This window comes from Macrobrachium nipponense, chromosome 6 (assembly GCF_015104395.2).
Source record: "Macrobrachium nipponense isolate FS-2020 chromosome 6, ASM1510439v2, whole genome shotgun sequence".
Taxonomy (NCBI): domain Eukaryota; kingdom Metazoa; phylum Arthropoda; class Malacostraca; order Decapoda; family Palaemonidae; genus Macrobrachium; species Macrobrachium nipponense.
Genome location: NC_061108.1, coordinates 79,260,766 through 79,283,824, shown reverse-complemented (window position 1 = coordinate 79,283,824; position 23,059 = coordinate 79,260,766). Strand labels below are relative to the sequence as shown.

The 23,059-nt window shown below is 40.9% G+C and overlaps 1 protein-coding gene across 9 annotated transcripts in view; it reads right to left on the bottom strand.

Moving 5' to 3' along the window:
• Window positions 1-23,059, bottom strand: part of LOC135216394 (protein tramtrack, beta isoform-like) — a 257,636-nt gene that overhangs the window by 162,092 nt on the left and 72,485 nt on the right. Inside the window, exon 5 of one of the 9 annotated variants that reach the window (XM_064251678.1) lies at window positions 20,308-20,329. The exons of 7 other annotated variants lie outside the window; for them this stretch is intronic. In XM_064251678.1, coding sequence (XP_064107748.1) covers window positions 20,308-20,329 — 22 coding nt within the window. Of the gene's footprint in view, window positions 1-20,307; window positions 20,330-20,872; window positions 21,467-23,059 lie in introns of those variants that run through there. One more of the 9 variants, XM_064251679.1, reaches the window with a different exon arrangement.

Genomic DNA, 23,059 nt, shown 5'->3' with positions numbered 1-23,059 from the left:
TGGGTAGTGGACCCTGTGTGTCGGCTGCACCCAGGGGATCACTCACTGGATCTCTTACAAGGACACAGGCAGAAACGGTGCCGGGTGTACCATATGAATGGCAGAAGGAGAGACACCCGGTTCTTCTGTCGCACCTGCAAAATAGCTCTATGCAGGTTCGGGAAGTGTGACCGCAAATACCACACTGCGGTCTTTTATTGGAGTGCGCCTCAGCGATAGACAGCGGAGGGAGCACGGGACCGCGCGTCCCTTCGGCAGTAAGGGGGCGCATCTCCCTCCCCCACCTGTACCTCGTCATATCGAGATGAAATAAATGCAAGACTCTTCAATGGAGGAGGGAGAAAACAAGAATAGAACAAAGAGTCAGGATTAGGGGTGAGTATGCTGCATTTATTTTATATATATTTTTATATTTATTACAAGTTTTTATACATCCGTATCTGTGCATGATATTGTATATTTCATTGTATGCAAAAAGAAGTGTCACCTGCATTCCTTTTATTTATATATTCGTACCAGAATCGAAAAATGTAATAAATAAATATATATATACAGGCGGCCCCCGGGTTACGACGGGGGTTCCGTTCTTGAGACGAGTCGTAAGCCGAAAATCGTCGTAAGCCGGAACATCGTCAAAAATCCTAAGAAAACCTTACTTTTAATGCTTTGGGTGCATTGAAAACTATGTAAACTGCATTCTTATGGCATTTTTCATCAAAAAAACCTTCTAATACTGATTATTTTGCATTTCTGGTGTCATATTTCACCTCCCAGATGAGCGTTGTAGGCGTCGTAACCCTGGAAATAACATTTACTGACAAGCGTCGTAACCTCGGAACGTCGTAAGCCGACACCGTCGTAACCCGGGGACTGCCTGTACATACTACATACATACATACATATATATACATACATACATACATACATACATACATACATACATATATATAATATCTAATACATATACATACACATCCATACATAACTACATATATATAATATATAAATTATATATATATATATATATATATATATAATATATATATATATATATATATATATATTATATATATATATAAATTTTTATATATACATATTGGTATTTTTGGGTAAGCAAATTGCATAACAGTCTAGTAAATATTCAGTCATTTATCTTCACTTTAAAACAAATTGGAAGTCTCTAGAACAATATTCAGATTATGGTGAATTTATGAAAAAAAAAAAAAAATTTTCCCTCCGTGCGCCGATTCTCGGCCGCAAATCTCCGAAATGCGTACGTCGCATTCTCCTAATATTTGTTCCTTTTCATATTAGGCCTTTTATAGAGTTTCATATATGAAAATGTGCGCAATTTCATGCAAAATACGACCAAAAATAGTTGAAGGTTGTAGCTTTTTTCATTTTCAAAATATTTGCATATAAATCACGATAAATAGGAAAAAAACTACGTTCAGTCAACTTTGACTCAACCGAAATGGTCGAAAAACGCATTTGTAAGCTAAAACTCTTACAGTATAGTAATATTCAGTCATTTATCTTAACTTGAAAACAAATTTGAAGTCTCTAGAACAATATTTAGATTTATGGTGAATTTTTGAAAAAAACTTTTTTTCTTCCCTCCGCGCGGCGATTCTTGGCCGCAAATCTCAGAAATGTGTACGTCGCATTCTCCTAATATTTGTTCCTTTTCATATTAGGCCTTTTATAGAGTTTCATATATGAAAATGTGCTCAATTTCATGCAGAATACAACAAAAAATAGTTGAAGGTTGTAGCTTTTCTCATTTTTGAAATATTTGCATATAAATCACGATAAATAGGAAAAAAAACTACGTTCGGTCAACTTTCACTCAACCGAAATGGTCGAAAAATGCATTTGTAAGCTAAAACTCTTACAGTCTAATAATATTCAGTCATTTATCTTCACTTTAAAACAAATTCGAAGTCTCTAGCACAATATTTAGATTTATAGTGAATTTTTTGAAAAAAAAGTTTTCCTTCCCTCCGCCCGCCAATTCGCGGCCGCAAATCTCTGAAATGCGTACAGTGCATTCTCCTAATATTTGCTCCTTTTCATATTAGGCCTTTTATAATATTTGCTCCTTTTCATATTAGGCCTTTTATAGAGTTTCATATATCAGTATGTGCGCAATTTCATGCAGAATACAACAAAAAATATTTGAAGGTTGTAGCTTTTCTCATTTTTGAAATATTTGCATATAAATCACGATAAATAGGAAAAAAACTACGTTCGGTCAAATTTGACTCAAACGAAATAGTCGAAAAATGCAATTGTAAGCTAAAACTCTTACAGTCTAGTAATATTCAGTCATTTATCTTCACTTTAAAACAAATTCGAAGTCTCTAGCACAATATTTAGATTTATGGTGAATTTTTGAAAAAAACATTTTCCTTCCCTTCGCGCGCCGATTCGCAGCCGCAAATCTCCGAAATGCGTACAGCGCATTCTCCGAATATTTGCTCCTTTTCATATTAAGCCTTTTATAGAGTTTCATATATGAAAATGTGTACAATGTCAAGCAGAATACAACAAAAAATATTTGAAGGTTGCATGCAAATATTTGCATATAAAAAATATATATAAAAATTTCGACATTCGGTCAACTTTAACTCGTTCGAAATGGTCAAAAACTGCAATTCTAAGCTAAAACTCTTACAGTATCGTAATATTCAATCATTTGATTTGTCTTCATTTTGAAACAAATTGGAAGTCTCTAGAACAATATTTAGATTTACGGTGAATTTTGAAAAAAAACATTTTTTTACATCCACGTGTTACGAATTCATGCATAATTTTGTGATAATATTTTTTCTGTGTTGCTTAGATCGTTTTACGATGTTTTATATATCAAAATGATCGCAATTTAGTGTACAATACAACGAAAAAAAGGTAACTCGTTAGCTATAACCGTTTTCCGCACAGCGCGATTTGAATACAATTATATATGAACAAAATTTTTTGTGCTATCATATATCGCATTATTTATATATATATTTTTTCATTTCAGACGGTTGCATACTAAACTTCAGGCAATGACAAAAAAAGGAGCCAAAAATGTACTCTTAATCTTGAAAACTAAGCGCGCTGTGATTTTTTTAAAATTATTTTTTCCGCTTCCGCGCTCACTCCCAGACAGGCCTGCCATTTCGATTATACCGCTTCGGCGTAAGAGGGTTAAAGTGCTTTAAATAACAGTTTAAGGAATATTATGTGTAGGATGATAGTTTAAAGTATGAGAAAATTGGGGTAACATGAATAGCTTTCACTCTTAGTTGTAAGCTCTATACATATTTTCAGGGGTAATGTTGCAACATGGCTTTGAAATCATATTAAGTGCTTTAGGATGCTAGTTTAAGGTATACATCTCGTGTTCTGAAATACTAAAACAAGCAGTTTTTTTTGGGGGGGGACTTTAAAAATAGCCAGTTATAAGCATTTTTAGAGGATGTCCAGTACTACTTGCGGATTTTAGCTATTCGCAAGTGTTTGTGGTCCCTATCCCCTGCAAACACTGGGGGTTAACTGTATTCAGCGTCCAGCTGATGTGAAAACAATCACTCACGCATACATGACTGTCGACATGTTTTTTACAAACAGCAAAATTTAAAATTATAATCCAATAAACATTAGGATTTTGCAAACAAGTACTAAGTAATAAACATTAGGATTTTGCAAACAAGTACTAAGTAAATCCAATAAACATTATGATTTTGCAAACAAGTTACTAAGTAAAAAATTAAAGTAAGAAAAGGAGAGAGAATAAATAACCTTTCACAAAAGAATTGCTGCCGCAATTTTCAAATTTTAGCTACCAGTACTTACAAATACTTAGCTATACAATTGTACTTGGTAAGTTACTTAAACAAAAACCGGGTGTGGGGGACTATTGACTGTAAACATGCAGGGAGACATCGACCACCAACGGCAATGTGTGAAATTATGAATATTTTGAAATATTTTTGAAGTTTTGAATATTTTGAAATTTTGAAGATTTTTTGTGTAAAGTTGAAGGTGATATTTAGTGAATTATGATGCAATATCAGTGCCATTATGCTAAAAACCAAAATTCTTACTGGATGGGTACAACTTTAACTATTCAATATGTCTAACGTCATTAAGTCTTTCTGATCTCGCCTACTGCCTTCTTGGAAGCCTGATTTTTAGTGTCATTATGCTAAAAACAGGAAATTTGGTTTTTTGGGGGTTCTTCCACCCCCGTGTCAGTGTTACCTACGTTAGGAGAACACTGACTGAGGTGGCAAAAATGTTTAAAGTGCAAACTATGACAGTTATTCTCTGAGACGACAATTTATGAGTATACCATAGGTGGGATGGGCCATGTTGTGTAGTTTATTTTGGGCACAGTGTGCACTTTCTCAGGTACAAAATGGAATTTTATGTAATTTTTTCTACTAACAGGTCAGTATTCCCCCACCTCACCCTATTGCTTACTTGACCTGAGAGAAATGAGCAGCTAAGAATGCTTAGATGAAATAGGGCAATACTTCAATAAGTCCAGTCATATAAAATTTTTATAAAATCCATACCTTTTCAAAAAAAAAAAAAAAAAAACAAAAAAAAAAAAAAAAAAAAAAAATGCTGCTAGGAACAATGACTTCACAAATGGAAGATTTAAGATAAATTAACACATCCATTGTTGAATGCATTTATCAAAATCCACATTAAATAGGTGCCATGATATCTTGCATCGCTGACAACCATAGAAGTCTTGCATTAAACATTTTCCCATTAGCTTAGATATTCAAAGCAGTAAGGCTGTAACTGGCAACTGAAATCTTATCTTTACCTGGCTTTACAAGTCCTAAAATGGAGGGGAGTTCTAAAGCACTTGATCAGCTGCTGTCTCAATATACATGATTTATGACACTTAATATAAATGTCTTTGTACAGTTTGAAACATGCATTACATCATAGAATTTTGTCAGGGCCTGGCATTCATTATAATGGTGTACATCCTCATTTTCTATCAATGATACAATAAGATTACCAACTGCATTTGCTAAAGTCTTCCCATCTGGTGATAAATAACAATTCAACGGTATATCAGGAATGCCTCGATGAAGATGAGCCATAAATTCCAATTAAAATAAAATTGAGAAATTGGAAAGCAAGATGAAGAAGGGCAAAGTAAATTAAAGGATTAAGGTGATTTATGTATAGGCCAACAGGGTTTCAGGAAAACCCAGCAGTTGCACTATGAAATAACAGGTAAAGAGGTCAGATGACAAGGTGGGAGAAAGTTAATAAAAGACAAAAGAATTTGATGGAATAATGATTTACAGTAGTAAGTAGTACAAAATTTGAACTAGGGAAAAAGCAATTCCTATAGTTTGAGCCCTTCCCACATAGTCATCACCATGGTATGATCTCCACTTCAGCACGGGAATGCTCAGTGCCCTATCTTACAAAAACATCCAGGCATGGTCAGAGCATAAAGTGCTGATACTACAGACTGGCAGTAATTTTCTGTCTCTTATTAGTAAACAACCTCCTGAGAAGTTTGGTATAGATGCTTCCTCCATTTACCTCACCAAGACCAATTTTGAAATTCCTCTCAAGGAGAGGGTTTTGTCTTAATGAAGTGCTAAATTGAATTTGTACTCAATGCGCTCAGCAAGGCAATGGATGCCTCCTTGAACTGCATCAGGCATTGAACTCAAAACTTGTTTTAAACCCCAAGAGACATCCTTGCAATCTGACCTTCCAGCAGCTGCCCTTATTGATAACTTTCTCTTAGAAAATAAGTCTAAGATGACTCCATTAGATTTTAAACAGCGATTGTCAAGTCTAAATGTACAATAAAAGGGCAAGCCCTACCACACACATCGGATAGGACACTACTGGTATAGAGCCTTACCCAATGTGGTTGACTCTGGTGAAAGTAACCTTTGGGAACCTATTGCAAGGGAAATGCTTTACACTGCCAACTAGCAGAAATTGTGTTGGGTGCTACAAGTATGCTCCTCAATGATGACACAGAAAACCTGAGAAATTAAATAAGATTTGGTGGTTGGTGGCATTTCTGGAATGAGATATTCTGAATATCTATTAGATGGTGGCCTATTCTCTTTTAAACAGCATCCTCAAGAAGGGGGATGACATTCTGATAAGTCTTTCCAATTTGTTCTCAACCTATGACTTTAAAATCCAAAGAACTGCTGATATTATGGATTGGAACCTCTACCTTAACTAGCTGGTTAGGGAAATCACTTCAGTGTTGATTGCCAGACCACTGTCAAGAGTTACCATAGCATCCCTCTCACTCACATCAATCCCCTAAAAACATGAACTGAAGGTTCCCTCACCCCACACAGCTTGCAGTGATGAGACAACACTAGGAATGACCTCATTCCTGATGGCAGTGTCTGGAAAATGTACACCTCAAGGAAATCTATGGTGATGGGTTCATCACATCTCCAATTCTGTCTTGCATAGCTCGGACAAGCTTGCATAGCTAGGACAACCTAAGCCTCTTAAGCCTAGGTTCACTGAGTGCACTAAAATGCCAAGAGCTGAGAGGGGAAAGGCGGATAAGCAAGGTATTACTGTACTGAGCTGTACACATCCAGGTTGGAAGACAACATGGGGAATGTAAAAGAGAGACCATAAAAGGCAGAAAGTAGTGTGGCAGGGATTCAAGCATAAACCCTTCTATCCATATGAAAGGGGAAACCACAGTGCATGTACTGTATACTACTGAATACGTATACATATATTTTTCATTATAAAGGAATATACAAATCTTTACTTTTTTCATTTTATCCTCTGGTATGAGATCAATCCACTTATCAAAAACAACCTCACATACTTCTGTCCATAATTTTTCCTTTATATGCTTATCACTATATTGCTTTACTGTAAAATCATAGAGAGCTGGTCTCTTTTGCACCTCCGTAATCAAAGATTCAGTCAATTATCTCTACATGTCATTGTGACACTATTGGTATGCCCCCTGCCAGTCAATCACCTACTGCAACCAAAGTATCTTGACCACAAAATCTTTCATGTGCACGCTCCGATTTGAAATAACGTTTTTTATCCTCAGCCACTAGTGGTGGGTGACTAGTGTGGCCAAGAAAATAGACCCAGTAGCCACTTCATAGCCACTCTTTTACCCACTGCTTGTGGCTTGTCTGCATCCTTCTGTGTAAAAGCATGTTCAATATTGTTTTAAGTGGTTTGCCACTTAGTCAGCCAACAACTCTCCACTGAAAGTGCCCCGTGTGTGGGCAGCCTAAGGGTTAATCCAAGACAGGGACAATCTTATTCAGTTTTTTCATGATTTATACATAGTGGTCACCTTTGAAAATTCATATCTCCTTCCAAGACAGAAGATTCTTTACCTACGCATGGTCATAGTCTTGTCAAGGGTTTTCCCATCAGACCAGAGAATGAAATTCAAAGTTGTGGCTCAATCATTCCTTTTGGAACGGTCTCAGCCAGCTAGTCAGTGGCAAGTGATTCTGGGTCTATTAATTAACCTCCCTAGAGAAGTTGGTCCCTCATGGTTGTCTACATCTTTGGTCCCTGCGGTGGAAGCTGAAAGAGTTGTGGTCCCCCTCAAGGGATCTTCCTCATTTTCAAGTTCCATTGTCACAAGAAGAGAGAACTTGTGTGGTGGGTGGATGACAGAAAATCTTGGTCATACGAGTTCCCCTGCATTCTCCTCTTCCAGAGATCCTTCTGTTCTCAGATGTGTTATACAAGGGTTGGGGAGCACACTTGGACTCCGCAAGGGCGGTAGCTTCACATCAATGCTGTTCAATTCAAAGCTGCCTTCCTAGCTCTTCATGGCACTAGATTCACCCCAACTTCACTCCCTGACAGTGCTCCTTCATCAGTAGACGATAGATCATTCAATGGACCTCTCTGCCAGGTATATCCCAGGAGGAAGAATGTAGTGGCAGACAATCCGAGTTATCAAAGTCAGGTCATAGGCACACCATTTTTTCTAATCTGCCAGGTTCTGAACAGGGTAATGGTCTTTCAGAACCTCAGAATGACCCAAGTTGCTCCTATGTGGCATCACATGGAATGGTTCTCTGATCTCCTAACCCTACTGTCAGAAGCTCTGAGAGAGATTCCTCCATGGCACAACCTTCTGTGCCAACCCTACTTACAGAGATACCACAGCTCGGTAGGGTCCCTATCTCTTCATGGCTGGAGACTATCCAGTATCTCCTCCAAGCAAAATGCTTTTCTTGCAGAGCACCATCAGAGATGTCTGGCTCCCTCAGATTTTCCTCAGCCGTGTACCAGGGCAAGTGGGCAATTTACTGTGGTTGGTGTCATCAACAGGGTCCTTCTCCAGTCAGAACTTCTGTTCAGCAAGTAGCAGACTTCCTTGTTTTTATCCACACAGAGAAACATCTTTCTGTGTCTTCCATCATGAGCTACAGAGCTGCCTTGAGAACAGTTCTATGTATGAGGAATGTCGAGCTGTCTTCCTTGTAAGAAATCTCAATGCTTCTCAAAGGATTTGAGCAATCTTGTCCTCCAAAAGAGTTTAGACCAACCAGTTGGGACCTTACTTTGGTGCTGCACAGCCTCACCTGTGCTCTGTTTGAGCCTCTACGCCGCCGTTGTTTCAAATTCAGGATGGCTTTCCTGTTGGCCTTGGCCCTCTTTGAAATGGATTGGTGAATTCCAGGCCTACCCCTCCTTTTATGTCACACATACAAGGGGTTAGACATCCGTAGCTTTTGAATTTGTCCCAGTTTTTGTGGCCAAGACTCAAAACCCCTCTTCTCAAGATGACAGATTTGAATATCCTTTTCCATTCCATCTATTGATGACTTTGTTGACAACAATCTGGATGAATTGCTCCTTTACCCTGTCAGAGCACTATGATGCTACTGGCTTCAAGAAACTATCAGACAAGCTTATGGTTCAACTTCATACCCCAGTCCTAACATGATGCATATAAGAGCACAAGATATTAGAGGGCTAGGCCTTTTTTTGCCATTCAAAAAGAACTTGTCTGTTCAAAGGATTTTGAAGACTGGCACTTGGCTTCATCAAACCACCTTCGCTTCCTTCTATCTGCGGGACATTGTCCACAGGTCCTTGAACACTTTTTCCTTGGGTCTGGTGGTGAGTGCTCAACAGGTTGAGTAACTCATCCAGTGCCCCTAGCAGAACAGTTTGTATCTTATTTAAGATGCTGGTATGAAAATGAGAATGAATGAGATGACTGGTCTCTTTCCTCTTCCTTTCTCTTCTTCTCTGCCCTGCCAGGTAATGAGAAGTCATCCCATCATGTGCTGGATCAAGTTTGATACAGGTGAGACAGCAGCCCCCTTTTTTATTTTCCTCTTTTTTCCTACATGAATTTTACAACTTTTGCAGAAGCAAGTCCCTCCTCTCTATAGCAAGGGGAGAAAGGATTGACAGCAAACTGTTGGTGGCTACAAAGGTTTGCTATCTACAGATATAGTTCTATGACTTCCTTCTACATTGTTGCAACACCTTGTATGAAGGCCCAGAAGTCTGACTGCTAAATAATAACTTATCTATCAAGTCGGAGGCTTTCGTTTCCTTACAAAAGATTTTATAAGTCAGGAAGAGTTACCAGGTGTGCTGAACCCCTTGGAACCCATTGAGGAGTGTTTTCCCAGTAAATTGCACTAAAAGAATAAACACCACCTAGCATAGTAGTCAAGAAGCTACCACATTCCCTGGCAAAGCAATGGCTCCTGCAGCTTCTGCTGAAAAATGATATTTTTATGATAAAATAAAGTTTTGTACATACTTACCCGGCAGATATATATACTTAGCTATAGTCTCTGACGTCCCCGACAGAATTTCAAATTTCGCGGCACACGCTAAAGGTAGGTCAGGTGATCTACCCTCCCGCCGCTGGGTGGCGGAACTAGGAACCATTCCCATTTTCTAATCAGATTTTCTCTTCCACCTGTCTGCCGGGTAAGTATGTACAAAACTTTATTTTATCAGAAAAATATCATTTTTGTACATGCAACTTCCCTGGCAGATATATACTTAGCTGATTGGCACCCTTGGTGGAGGGTAAGAGACAGCTAAATAAATATATAAAAAACAGGAAACAACATATGTTGTAGATTATAAAAACCTTGGTTCTTACCTGATTGGGCAGAAGACTTCATGGATACTGTCTATGAGTCTGCTTTGCCTCAAGAGCTTCAGACTGAGAGCTCTTCTGGATCTTGTCAATGGGGGCTTACCCACTTACAAGACAGAACCTTTATGGATCTTGTCAATGGGGGCTAACCAACTTACATGACAGAACCTATACCTCTGGCAATTTCAAGGAGCACAAAACCAATCCCGACCACCTGACCAATTCTAACCCGTGTTAGAACTAACAATTGAAAGGGGGTACAACCTAACTCCTCTTCCAAACAACCATAAAAACACAATATCAACTTAAAATTAAGAATAGCTAAATTAAAAAGGGCTAGTTTAAGCACCCTGTCCCAGCACTGAATCCGCAGATACGTAAGGCCCCAAAGAGAAGCACTTATCATACGTCACTTCAACATCTCTCAAATAGTGGGAAGCAAACACTGAATTGCATCTCCAGAATGTAGACGCAACTAGATCATGCAGTGACATATTCTTATGAAAGGTCAGAGATGTAGCAATGGCCCTCACTTCATGCGCTTTCACTCTAAGGAGCCTAAACTGCTCTTCTCCACACGCCAGATGTGCTTCTTTTATGATACTTCTCATAAAGAATGCCAGTGCATTCTTTGAAATAGGCCTTCTGGGATCTCTGACTGAGCACCAGAGACACTCTAGGTTGCCCTTCAGCTGCTTCTTCCTCTCTAAACAGAATTTCAAGATCTTGACAGGGCATAGGGATCTCTCTAACTCCTTTCCCGCTAAAGACGAGAGCCCCTTTACTTCAAAACTTCTGGGCCAGGGTTTAGAGGGATTCTCATTCTTGGCTAAGAATAAGGATTTAAAGGAGCAGATCGCTGACTCCCCTTTGAACCCCACTCTGCCGTCCAAAGCCTGCAACTCACTAATTCTTTTAGCAGTAGCAAGAGCCATAAGGAACAGAGACTTCCTAGTAAGATCTCTGAAAGAAGCCGCTTGAGGAGGTTCGAATTTATTTGACATCAGATACTTCAGGACAACGTCCAAGTTCCAACTGGGGGGCCTAGATGTCTTCTTTTTCGCTGTTCCAAAAGATCTGATAAGATCATGAAGGTCTTTATCCTCAGAGATATTCAGGTCCCTGTTCCTGAAAACCGCGGCCAGCATGCTCCTATATCCCTTGATTGTTGGCACGGCTAGATTACAATCTTCTTCCTTAAAAAGAGAGGAAGTCAGCATATCGGTCCACAGAGGTATTGGATGAGGATACCTTCTGCGTCTTGCACCATCTTCTAAACACCTCCCACTTCGACTGGTAGACTCGCAAGTTAGAAGTCCTACAGGCTCTGGCGATAGCACCTAGAAGCCTTGAGCGAAAAGCCCCTCACTCTGACAAGTCTTTCGATAGTCTGAAGGCAGTCAGGTTGAGAGTGGGGAGGTTTTGTGAAAAACCTGTCGAAGTGGGGTTGTTTGAGCAGATCTCTCCTAAGTGGAAGGGATCTGGGAAAATCTATCATCCATTCCAGTACCACTGTGAACCATTCTTGAGCAGGCCAAAAGGGGGCGATCAGAGTCAGTTTCGTCCCTTCTGAGGCAGCGAACTTCCTTAGTACTTCCCCCAAAATCTTGAATGGGGGAAACGCATACCCATCTAGTCTGCCAGTCCAGGAGGAGGGCGTCTACAGCTATTGCCCTCAGATCCTTGATGGGGGAGCAATAGTTGTCCAGCCTCCTGTTCCAGTGTGTGGCAAACAGGTCTAAGTTCGGTCTGCCCCAAAGATTCCACAGCCTCTGGCAAATATCCAGATGGAGAGTCCATTCGGTGGGGAGGACTTGATCCCTCCTGCTCAGCAGGTCCGCCCTCACGTTCCCCTCCCCTTGCACAAACCTGGTTAGTAGCTTGATGTTTCTCTCCTCTGCCCACAGCAACAGGTTCCTTGCTGTTTCGTACAGGGAGAAGGAATGAGTTACTACCTGTTTCCTTATGTATGCCAGAGCTGTGGTGTTGTCTGAGTTTATTTGAACTATTGATCCTATGACTTCTGGCTTGAACTCTATAAGGGCCATAAATACTGCTGCCAGCTCTTTTCTGTTTATGTGCCAGGTCACCTGTTCCCCCTTCCAGGTGCCTGACACTTCCTTCGCCCCTAGTGTCTCCCCATCCCGACTCTGAAGCGTCTGAGAACAACACTAGGCGCGGGTTCGGCTTTAGCAGCGACATTCCCTCGTCGAGTCTTAGCGGGTTGAGCCACCAACCGAGGTTCTTTTTGATCCCTTCCAGGATCGGGAAGGTGTTCGCTAGGTCCTGCGAACTCTGGTCCCACATCCGCCTCAGGTAGAACTGAAGGGGCCTTAAGTGTAGTCTTCCTAGGGAAACGAACTGCTCCAGAGAGGAAAGTGTCCCCAGAAGACTCATCCACTCCCTCGCGGAACACCGTTCTTTTCCTAGGAAGGCTGTCACTTTTTCCTAGCATCGCTCTTTTCTTTCCCGGGATGGAAAAGCCAGAAAATCCCGAGAATCCATCTGAATCCCCAGATAGACGATGTTCTGACTGGGAACCATCTGGGATTCTCCCGGTTGATCACAGGCCAGGGACTGGGTCATCTTCAAAGTTAAGTCTAAGTCCTCCAGACATCGATCCCTCGACTCGGCACGAATTAGCCAGTCGTCTAGTACAATGAGAGCCTCACCCCTCCAGATGCAGACACTGGGCTACATTCTTCATGAGACCCGTGAAAACTTGAGGGGCCGTCGACAGGCAGAAGCACAAGGCCCTGAACTGAAAAATCTTTCCTTGGACCATGAACCGCAGATACTTCTTTGATGACGGATGGATGGGTACATGGAAGTACGCGTCCTGAAGGTCCAGGGACACCATCCAGTCCCCTGGACGAAGCGCAGCGAGAACCGAAGAGGTCGTCTCTATTGAGAATTTCCTCTTCTCGACAAAGAAGTTTAAGGCGCTTACGTCCAAAACAGGTCTCCACCCCCCTGAGGCCTTCAGAATGAGTAACAGGCAATTGTAGAATCCCGAGGAGTGGAGATCTTGAACTGGCTCTATTGCCTCCTCCTCCAACATCTGGTCCACCAAATGAAGAAGGGTCAGTTGCAGAACAGGGCCCTTGTACCTGGCTGATAACTCCCTTGGAGTTGTTGTCAAGGGAGGCCTTTCTCTGAAGGGGATGAGGTATTCCTTCCTCAAAATAGAGAGGGACCAGCTGTCCGCCCCTCTCTGTGCCCAGACTTCTGCGAACTTGAGGAGTCTGGCACCTACCATTGTCGGGAGGACTTGATTCTCACTTAGCTTTCTTGAAGGGTCTGATCGATGACTTACCCCGCTTCTTGGGTCTGCGGCCTCTGAATGAAGATCTCTGGGAAGGGCCCCCTCGAAAGGGCTCCTGAGCAGGAAACTTCTCTTTCCTGGTGGAGGAAGCCGCTGGTCTCACCTTCCTAGATGACTGTGCCAACCAAAAGATCTCGGGTCGGTCCGCCTTCTTGCCAAGGAGGGTGGGAAACTATCCATTGACAACTTCTGTGGGAACAGCTGGTTCAAAAGGGGCGCGTACAGAAGAGAAGCTCTTTGAACAGGAGACACAGATTTAGTGAGGAAGGAGTTGTAGACCGCTCTCTACTTCAAAAGTCCTGCTCCAAAGAGAGAGGCAATCTCCCCCGAGTCGTCTCTAACTGCCTTGTCCATACAAGACAGTATGCTGTTGAGTTCCTCTGGTCCTAGGAACTCGGGATCTTGAGTCTTCTTCGCCAGAGCCCCAAGGGACCAGTCCAAAAAGTTGAAGACTTCTAGCACTCTAAAAAGTCCCTTGAGGAAATGATCCAACTCGTTCATGCCCCACATCGTCTTAGCAGCAGCCAGGGAATGTCTTCTGGAGGAATCCACCAACGTGGACAGTCCGCGTCCGCCGATGAGGGGAGTCCCTCCCAACCCCATCGGTTTCTCCTGTCTCATACCAGATGCCATGGTTTGCCCGAGAGCTTGGAAGGAGGAAAAGAAAAGACCGTCTTGCCTGCCTCCTCCTTGGACCGTAGCCATTCCCCAAATCCTTGCAAGGCCTTCTTCATAGAGATGGTGGGACGCATCTTGAGGAAGGAGGATCCTTTCGAGGCCTTGGTGCTGGAGAAAAGCGATCGGGGAGAAGGAGGAGCAGCTGAGCTAACTAAGGGAGTCTCCAAACTCCTGCACCAACAAGGCCGCTAAAAGTTTGTAATCTGACAAACCTGCGGCTCTGGGGGCTTCCTCCTCCGAGACGTCCTCCAGGTCTTCCTCCACTGCCGCTAGAAGACGTTCCTGAGAAGAGGCCACTTCCCCTGCGAGTCTGCCAGGGGGAACACGTCCTGAAGTAGAAGAGCGCCTGACAGGAGAGGAGCGCCTACAGGGAGAAGAACGTCTGGTAGGAGAGGCGCTTTTGTCCGTAGAAGAACGCCTACCAGGAGTAAGGCGCCTGCGAGGAGAGGCGCACCTACCAGGAGGAGAGCGCCTGTCAGGAGAAGCACGCCTGCCAGGGGAGTAGCGCCTGCTGGAAGAAGAGCATCTAGCAGGAGAAGAGCGCCTGCTAGGAGAGGCGCGCCTACCATGAGGAGCGCGCCTGCTAGAAGACGTGCGGCTAGCAGGAGAAGAGCGCCTACCAGGGGAGAGGAGCGCTTGCGGAGAGAGGAGCTCTTGTCAGGAGACAAGCGCCTTGAGCTTCTCGGAGGAGGGCTCCTTTCCCGAGAAGCGTCTCCTTGCGAGAAGGGAGATCTTCTGTCCCGAGAGAGGTCTTGACTTCTAGACCGGAAGCGCGATGTCCTTCCTATGAGGGGGATCATTATCCAAAGAGCCCATCAAAGTCGTCAGTTGCTCCTGAAGGCCCACAAGAATGAGCTAAGTAGACTTCTCCTGAAATCCTCCAGAAGAAGGGGAGCGAGGCCTCGGAGAAGAGGGAAGAGCCGAACGAGAAGAAAGGCTGTCCTGGAATCTCCTGGCTCTCTTCGTGTCATATGGAGACTCCTCAGGAAAGCGCTCCGGGCTGGAGTTCAAAACAATCCTGGGAGCCTTCCAGGATCTCTTCAAAGGGTGCTACTCCTCAGCTGAACTCCATACATTCCTCCTCCACTGGGCCTGGGAGTTTGGAAGAGGTCTAGACCTGGGAGCGTTGCGGAGCTGATAAGACGCCCCCTCCACTACACTGGGAACACTGCACAAATCACTTTCCACAGCACTCTTACCTTTCTCCATTGCAAGCAACTGCAATTCCATCCTGCGAATCGCAGCTTTCATGTCAGCCATCTCAAAAGACGAATCCGCAGGTTCGATGAAGGGAGAAGGGGCTGAAACTGGAGAAGGTGCAACAACTACATTAGGGTTAGGGTCTAAAATATCCTCAACTAGCTCGTTAGTGCGAGACCTACTGGAGCTTCTAGATGAAGCTTTCCTAACTCTGTCTTTCTCTAACTTCCTCAGATAAGAAGAAAGAGACTTCAATTCTTCCTCATTCAAACCCTCACATTCAGCACAAGGATTATTAATAGAGCAATCATTCCCCGACACTCATGCATACAGTGAGGATCTACCGAACCCTTCGGTAGCCTCACCTTACAGTCATCCATCGCACACACTCTATACACAGTACTAACGTCTGACATCGTGAGAGAACAGTAAAAAGCAAATCCAAAGAAAAGTCCACAAAAGCGTATGCCAAGCCAACGATCCGATAGGTCACCAAAAGACAGTCCAAAAATGATCCACGGCAAGCGAAAACAAAATCCAAAGCAGGAGGAACCAACAACGGGTGTTGCTGGAACCGGCGACAGAGAAAATCTGATTAGAAAACGGGAATGGTTCCTAGTTCCGCCACCCAGCGGCAGGAGGGTAGATCACCTGACCTACCTGTAGCGTGTGCCGCGAAATTTGAAATTCTGTCGGGGACGTCAGAGACATAGCTAAGTATATATCTGCGGGGAAGTTGCATGTACAAAACCACCTAGCCTAATAAAGTCAAGAAGCTTCTGCATTCCCTGGCATAGCAATGGCCACGGCAGCTTCTGCTGAAAACCTTCTCTCAAAGACGCATAGCTTGTTAGCTTGTGCATGTAACTAGAGGAGCGACAGATTCCAACAGCAGTTAACAGAAATATGACTGTCATCACACTGGGTTTTTCACAATGGCAGAAGTCTTGGGTGGTCTGACAAATACAATAATTTACGTAAACATGTATAAACATTAGTCCTCCATTTTTCATACTACTGGGTCCAGAAGCGCAGAGCAATATAGGCAGTCCCAGGTTATCCTGGGGTGCTATTAAGTGAAAACCACCATTAACTGAAACTCAGCGATTTATGGTGCTTATTGCGTTGATAACAGGTTAACGGCACCTCTGTTATGTATGTTACGGCACCATATCTCTATAATTATTGGCGACGTACAGTGCAGATAACCAGAACTCAGCAAGTTATGGAGCCATAAATCGCCAATTTTATGGGGCTACACAAGCGCCATAATACCGGATAGCCATTAACAGAGTCTGCCGAGAACGAGGGACTGCCTGTAATTTGGAAGCCGAATGTTACTGTTAATCACAAACATGTCGACTAGATGTATGTCCTAAAGTTTCCACTACAAAAATCCTACACACCTTAGGACAAAGAGACCACCTGATGCTAAAATATACTTTTTGTAACTGAATGGGTCAGTTGATGATGAGTTTTCTGGGGCAAACCTTACATTATGCTCCTCCAACTAGTGAAAGATTTCTATATTCAACAAAAACAAAGAGGGTGAGCCTTCCTAATTTCAAAATTATGCTACTGTGGTACAACTGGGTGACACCATAACAACAATTCAGCCTGTCAAAAGCTGGGCAAAAGATTGAAAGTTTAAGAGGACTGCCTAGGGCTCTAATAAGCTGATGTGGCTTTCTGATTCCTCTGATGATCACATAATTGGCGCAGTTAATTCTGACCTGTGGCCAACCAAACCCTCTTCTGAGGTATCAGTGAATAGCAACAGCTTGGGAGCAGGTGGTACTCAGGGGACTCACACTCAAAGATTGGCTACATCTTGCCACAATCTAAGGTTAAAAAAGACTGCCTGAGAGCTTCAGAATATGAGCAGAAGTAGCATTGCATCAAGAAAACTAAATTAATAGTAATAAAAAATACTATCTCGAAACTCATGAGCCATATATCGGAAACACCTAACTCCAAAAGGAAATCTTGAAGTCAAGCCACAAATTTCTAAAGAATAGACTGCTGGAGTTATTCACACATCAGACATGCAAAGAATGTCCCCTTTTTACCAACAGACACACCCAAGGACCCAGATATATATTCACAGAGGTAGAAAGGGGAACTTCTTATTCTGAAACATTAAAGAAGACACTTGCTGCAACAGAATACGCTTAAAGTAATGGGTGGGCATTAAAACAACTCTATTGCCACTAACATTGAAATTAAAATCAGTATAATTAAAAAAAGACAAATTTTAAAAATAATTTGTATTTTTCCTAACATACAAACCTAAGGTCTTTACATATAGGATGAACTTTCAGCGAGTTGGAAATCCGGCCGTTAAACTTTGTGCAAGGTGGTTACGGTAACAGTTACTGAAGGTAAGGGCAGAAGTACCACCTACCTGCTCTGAGTGCACTATGCAGTTTACCTGGCCCAGGTGAGAATGAGGGGTGGAAAGAGGTGGACTCTTTATGTAAAGACCTCAGGTTTATATGTTAGGAAACATACAAATTAATTTTAAAAATTGTCATTTGTTTTTACATGAATACAAACCCTCAGTCTTTACATATGGAAGACTTATGTTTGGGGATGGTGCGGTCACAAGGGTCGGTTGCTGAGCATGGCAGCCACTTTTTCTTTTGGCCTTCTCTCAGAACTGACTGGTAGTTCGGCTCACCTGGTTAGTCTCTTCCTGGTCATGAAAGAGCAAAGGAAAGAGACCGTACCTCTGATCTCTTGGGCAATAGATATTCAAATGTCAGACTTCTCTGCATTTCAAATTAAGGGAATTAAATATCCTTGATTTGAAAAGGACTCATGAACCTGGTGTCGGAGACTATAAAGCTAAAAATAACCAACTGACTTGCTCATAGCCAGTCACTCTCTCCCCATGCCAGAGAGAAGGAAGGATTTAGATCTACTAATCCAAACAGAACCAGATTATAAACAAGATACTTAGTCATCTAGATCCCCCATAACAATGGCACCAATAACTGAAACTTGGCGTGTTATGGCACCATAAAATGCTGCTTTTATGGCGCTAGACAAGCCCTCTGAATCTGAAACCGGATTGCCAATAACCTGGGGCTGCCTTAATTATAATACACGAGTTCTTCACAATAGCGCAAACATTTGCTAATCCTCCAGAAACACTGCAAATCCCTGCAAAAGTATTGAAGTTTACTTTATTATGTAAATTTATAAGTTTTAAAGCAATAAGGTTCTATAGCACTAAAATGGATGATTTATGGTGACAGAACGTGCCGAGTTCTGGTTATCGGCGCCATAAAGCACATAACTAAAGGAGGTGCCATTAACCAGTTATCAGTACCATTAATCAGATATCGGCACCATAAAGCACCAGTTTTGGTTGATGGTGGTTTTTGCTTATCAATAACCTGCTGAGAAAGGAACTCCTGCCAATGGACCAGAGACTGTCTGTAAAATCTTCATTAAAAATATAATTTTTATTTTTGTACACGCATAAATATGATACAAAGGTAATTACAGCCCCTACAGTTAGTGCATATACTTTTACAAGATGCAATACCCATTCACAAACTTTAATTTCTGAAGTACATACGTACTAGTATGTATACTACAATTAGTTTAAGTTTTCATACTTCTCAATGTAAAATCAGTATGGAAATTTTGTGTAAGGCAGCACCTGGTTAACGGCAGACTGTTAATGGCGATCAGGTTTTATGGAGCTTGTCTAGCGCGGCGATTTATGGCGCCATAACGGGCAGTTTTGGTTATCGGCACCATAAGGTGCCGATAATAGTTATGGCACCACTTCATGCCTAAAAGAGGCGCCATTAACCAGTTATCGGCCCCAAAACTGAAACTTGGCGCCATAAGCGCCGTACATCACCGAGTTTCAGTTAGTGGTGATTTTTGCTTATCACTACTCCGCTAAGAACAGAACACACACCCCCCAATAACCGGGGACTGCCTGTATTCTATTTATATTTTTGAAAACATAATATGCAAAGGCAATAAGTAATTCACAGTGTTTGTCACTAAGACCTCCATGATCATGAGTTGACATTGTTCAGCCTTGCTGGATTAATAAAATGAATTAGTTAATGGACTAGCAAAACATGTCAGAGACATAACGAAGAGTTGTCACCCTGTGTAAACTATTTTCTTATCCTGAGAGAAAAATACTGGTGCAATCTGTATGTACTATGTTATATAGTAGTTACACCACATACAGTTAATTTAATTTCAACATATACAGAAAACATGTTAAAAATGATATATAAGGCTTCAAAACTTATGTAGAATTGTAGCACGAGAAGTGAATACATATATCATTATACAGACAGAAACACATGTGCATGTTATAAACAAAAATATCCAAATGCAGAAGAGAAAGCTGAACGGCAGGTAGAGAAAGAATGCATGTCTCATCGAGACTGTGGCCAAAAGTAAACTGCATAGATTTAAGCACACACCGACTAGGTGGGCAGTATGTACTTCCGCCCCTACCTTCACTAATTGTTACCATAACAGTAACACCTTGCAAAAAGTGTAACGGTTGGACTTCCAGCTCACTGAAAGTTAATCCCATATGCAAAGACCGAGGGTTTGTATTTGTGTAGGAACATATTTACAATAACAAAACGATTATATAAATCACTTGAAACTGACACATGAAAATGAACAATTCTTGAGTGTTCTGGTCAGTACGTATACCATAAACTACAAAGGCAAAGTTAAAGCAGATTTACCAGCATCTTCCAGGAAGCCCACATTATAACAACTCATACCCCACCAATACTTCTTGACTACTTTGAAAAGTATCCTGTCATCACCTTCAGCAGGTAAAAAATGATATATAAGTTGTTCTTAGTGCATGAGCATATACAACATAATGTAAGGAGTGTAATACAGCTTGAGATGAAGTGGGGTAACAAGTCTTGAGGAAGCAAAAAATAAAAAACAATTAACTTACCTACAATTTCAGCCGGAGTAAACTAAAATATCAAGAAAATTCTAAGCTAAAATTGCTATACGGTACTAGTATACATTTCCAAAAACCATCAATTTAACATCTCTTCTTTAGCCTTTTCAATCAAGAGAAAAACATGAATACTGAAATGATGGAGGATGCATACAACCAAGTTTTTCTTTTAATGGGTGGAATTTGTTCTCAACAATTTTAAGAATGACTACTAAACAACAAGAAGCACAACAATGTTTTGCATTTCACAGAGTTGAAAAATGTTTTAAGCGATAACAAGAACGTCCATGCACTCAACCATGAAAAACCAGTTTGCTTAGTTTTTGGATGTATCATCAAATTACTAAAGAACTGTATTATCACACAAAAAGCAGCTTAATTTGGCAGTACAGTACTATATGTATAACTATACATATGAAAGTGAGTAAAGTTATGACTGAGTTGAACAAAAACAAGTTTTTGAAACCACTACACCATACTATATATTTCTGTATCAAGGACAATTCCTAGATAATGTTACATATAAAATCTTGAAATTATTCTGTTCCTTACGATTCAGCCTCCATATTTCTTTCTTTAAAACTAACCATTCTTTAATATCTGAACTAAATCACCAAAATTGACATTTTTCTCCATCTTTAAACTCTTATCCTAAGTACATAGTAAAGGGAGACACCATAACATAAAGTCAAACTAAGTACCACAACTCCAATATGTGCAACACATATTCTATCAATATCTCCATATACTCTCCAAATAAATTATAATATTTGATAAAAATTCAGTGGAATCTGAGCTAATTTTTATTTCCACCAACATTGGGGTTGTTCTTATTTCTTCAAGCTTGATGGCTCAAATTACTTTAAGGACTTTAAAACAGTTGGGTTCTTATTTCAATCTTCATGCCAGTTGACAAACTTTGCACTACTGTACTGGCATTATACAAGTCTTTGTTGTCTTCTTAAGGTGATTAAAACAAAGCCAATTTAACCAATCAGTACCTATTTATAATTCTCTACATCCTATGTCGCTCCCCACAAGGTGGTCAAGTCTTTTCTAACCATACTATCTTTGTACCTGATTCCATAGGCAAATGCTAAATGAAACAGGAAACCTTTTAATATTAAAATCAGCAACACCTCTCATTCTTCTGTACAAGTACCATAATCAATCGTTGGGTTTCTCAATTCAGTGACTATTTTGTATCTTTTCTATTCAAGGTTTAGAATACTTTACTGGTATTTTTTCTGTCCATGCAACTTTTCATCTTAAAAAAAAAAAATTGTCTATGGTTTTCTTAGGAGTCAGGACCTAATCCATTTCAATCAGATTCCATATAGTACGTATAGTAGAAATAAAATAAGTCTGGAAAGTGGTTTTGTGGATACTGTGGAAGACCTGAATGTGGTATGTATTGTGAATCAAATGTAACACATGGTACTGTGGGAGATAATCATAATGGCGAAGTGCACAGTGAATGAGGGATGTGTACACTAAGGAGACATGGGTACGTATACTTAAAAATAAAGTGGGGAACATCTGAAGAGGTTTAACTGTAAAATACTGAAATTGATGGCTGAGGCATGTTGCATATGGAAGTTAATATGGGACATATGGCACAGAGATGAACAGACATGGTTTGGGAAAGTAACTCCTCAGGATATGAGTATGTAATCAGTCCAGAATAGCAGCAATAGTAGATAGATAAATAGCAAAATAAACACTGGCGGGAAGGCCCACAACATAGCGGAGGTGTGATTGGAGTTCATCTTTTACTCAAAATTTTGTAATCCTGTGCATCTCAACACATCATGTTACATTCAATGCACAGTTAGAGGCAGTCCCTGGTTATCAACGATCTGTTTTTATGGCACTTGTCTAAAGCTGAAAACCAGTGATTTTCGGCGCCATAAGCACCGAATTCCGGTTATTAGCACTAATACATAACTAACAGATACGCCATTAACCAGTTATTTGTGCCAAAATCCTGTTATTGGTGCCATGAGCGTCATAAATCGCTGATTTTCAGTTATCTGCAATTTTCACTTATCATCAAGCTGTTAGACTGGAGTAACTCGGGAATGCCTGTAGTAATAAGTTCACCAACACACCTCTCCCACAGCATCCATATGGTCATGTTTCTGGCAGTGATTTTATTCTTTCCTTCTTTTCCAGTTATGGCAAGCATCATTTGGCACATGAAATTTATCAACCTTGCCTTTCAATCCCACTCTTCCACCTTTTGAAGTAAAAATTTCTAATCCCTACTCCTCTGATTCTTCTGTTTGGTTATAAATTAATCAAACAAATCCACAGTCACATTTCTACTCACATAGGGCTACCTCAAAAAATATTTTCTTAAATGATAAGTACAAATTCTTTATTCTGAAGATTTTCAAAATACTGTCCCCATAGTACATTCATACTACTCTTTTGAGCTTTATTTTCAACATTTTCTCCTATCAATTAGTTGACACTTTCAAATCTTTCCCATTTTTCCTTATCAACTTCACCATATACAATATCTGTTTTTCCCTCCAGTGTGTTGAAATTCTGGGTCCTTCCACCTAAATCATCTTTGCCTTTTTCACTATATCTGATCTAGTTAAATAATATGCTGATTTCACTATTTTGTCTGTAGCCTCATTTCCTTAAATGCATACAAAAGGAGACAACAGATTTGAACAATTATGCTAATATTCAATCTAGAGTTCAAGGAAGATTTTAATATCTTTCATATTAA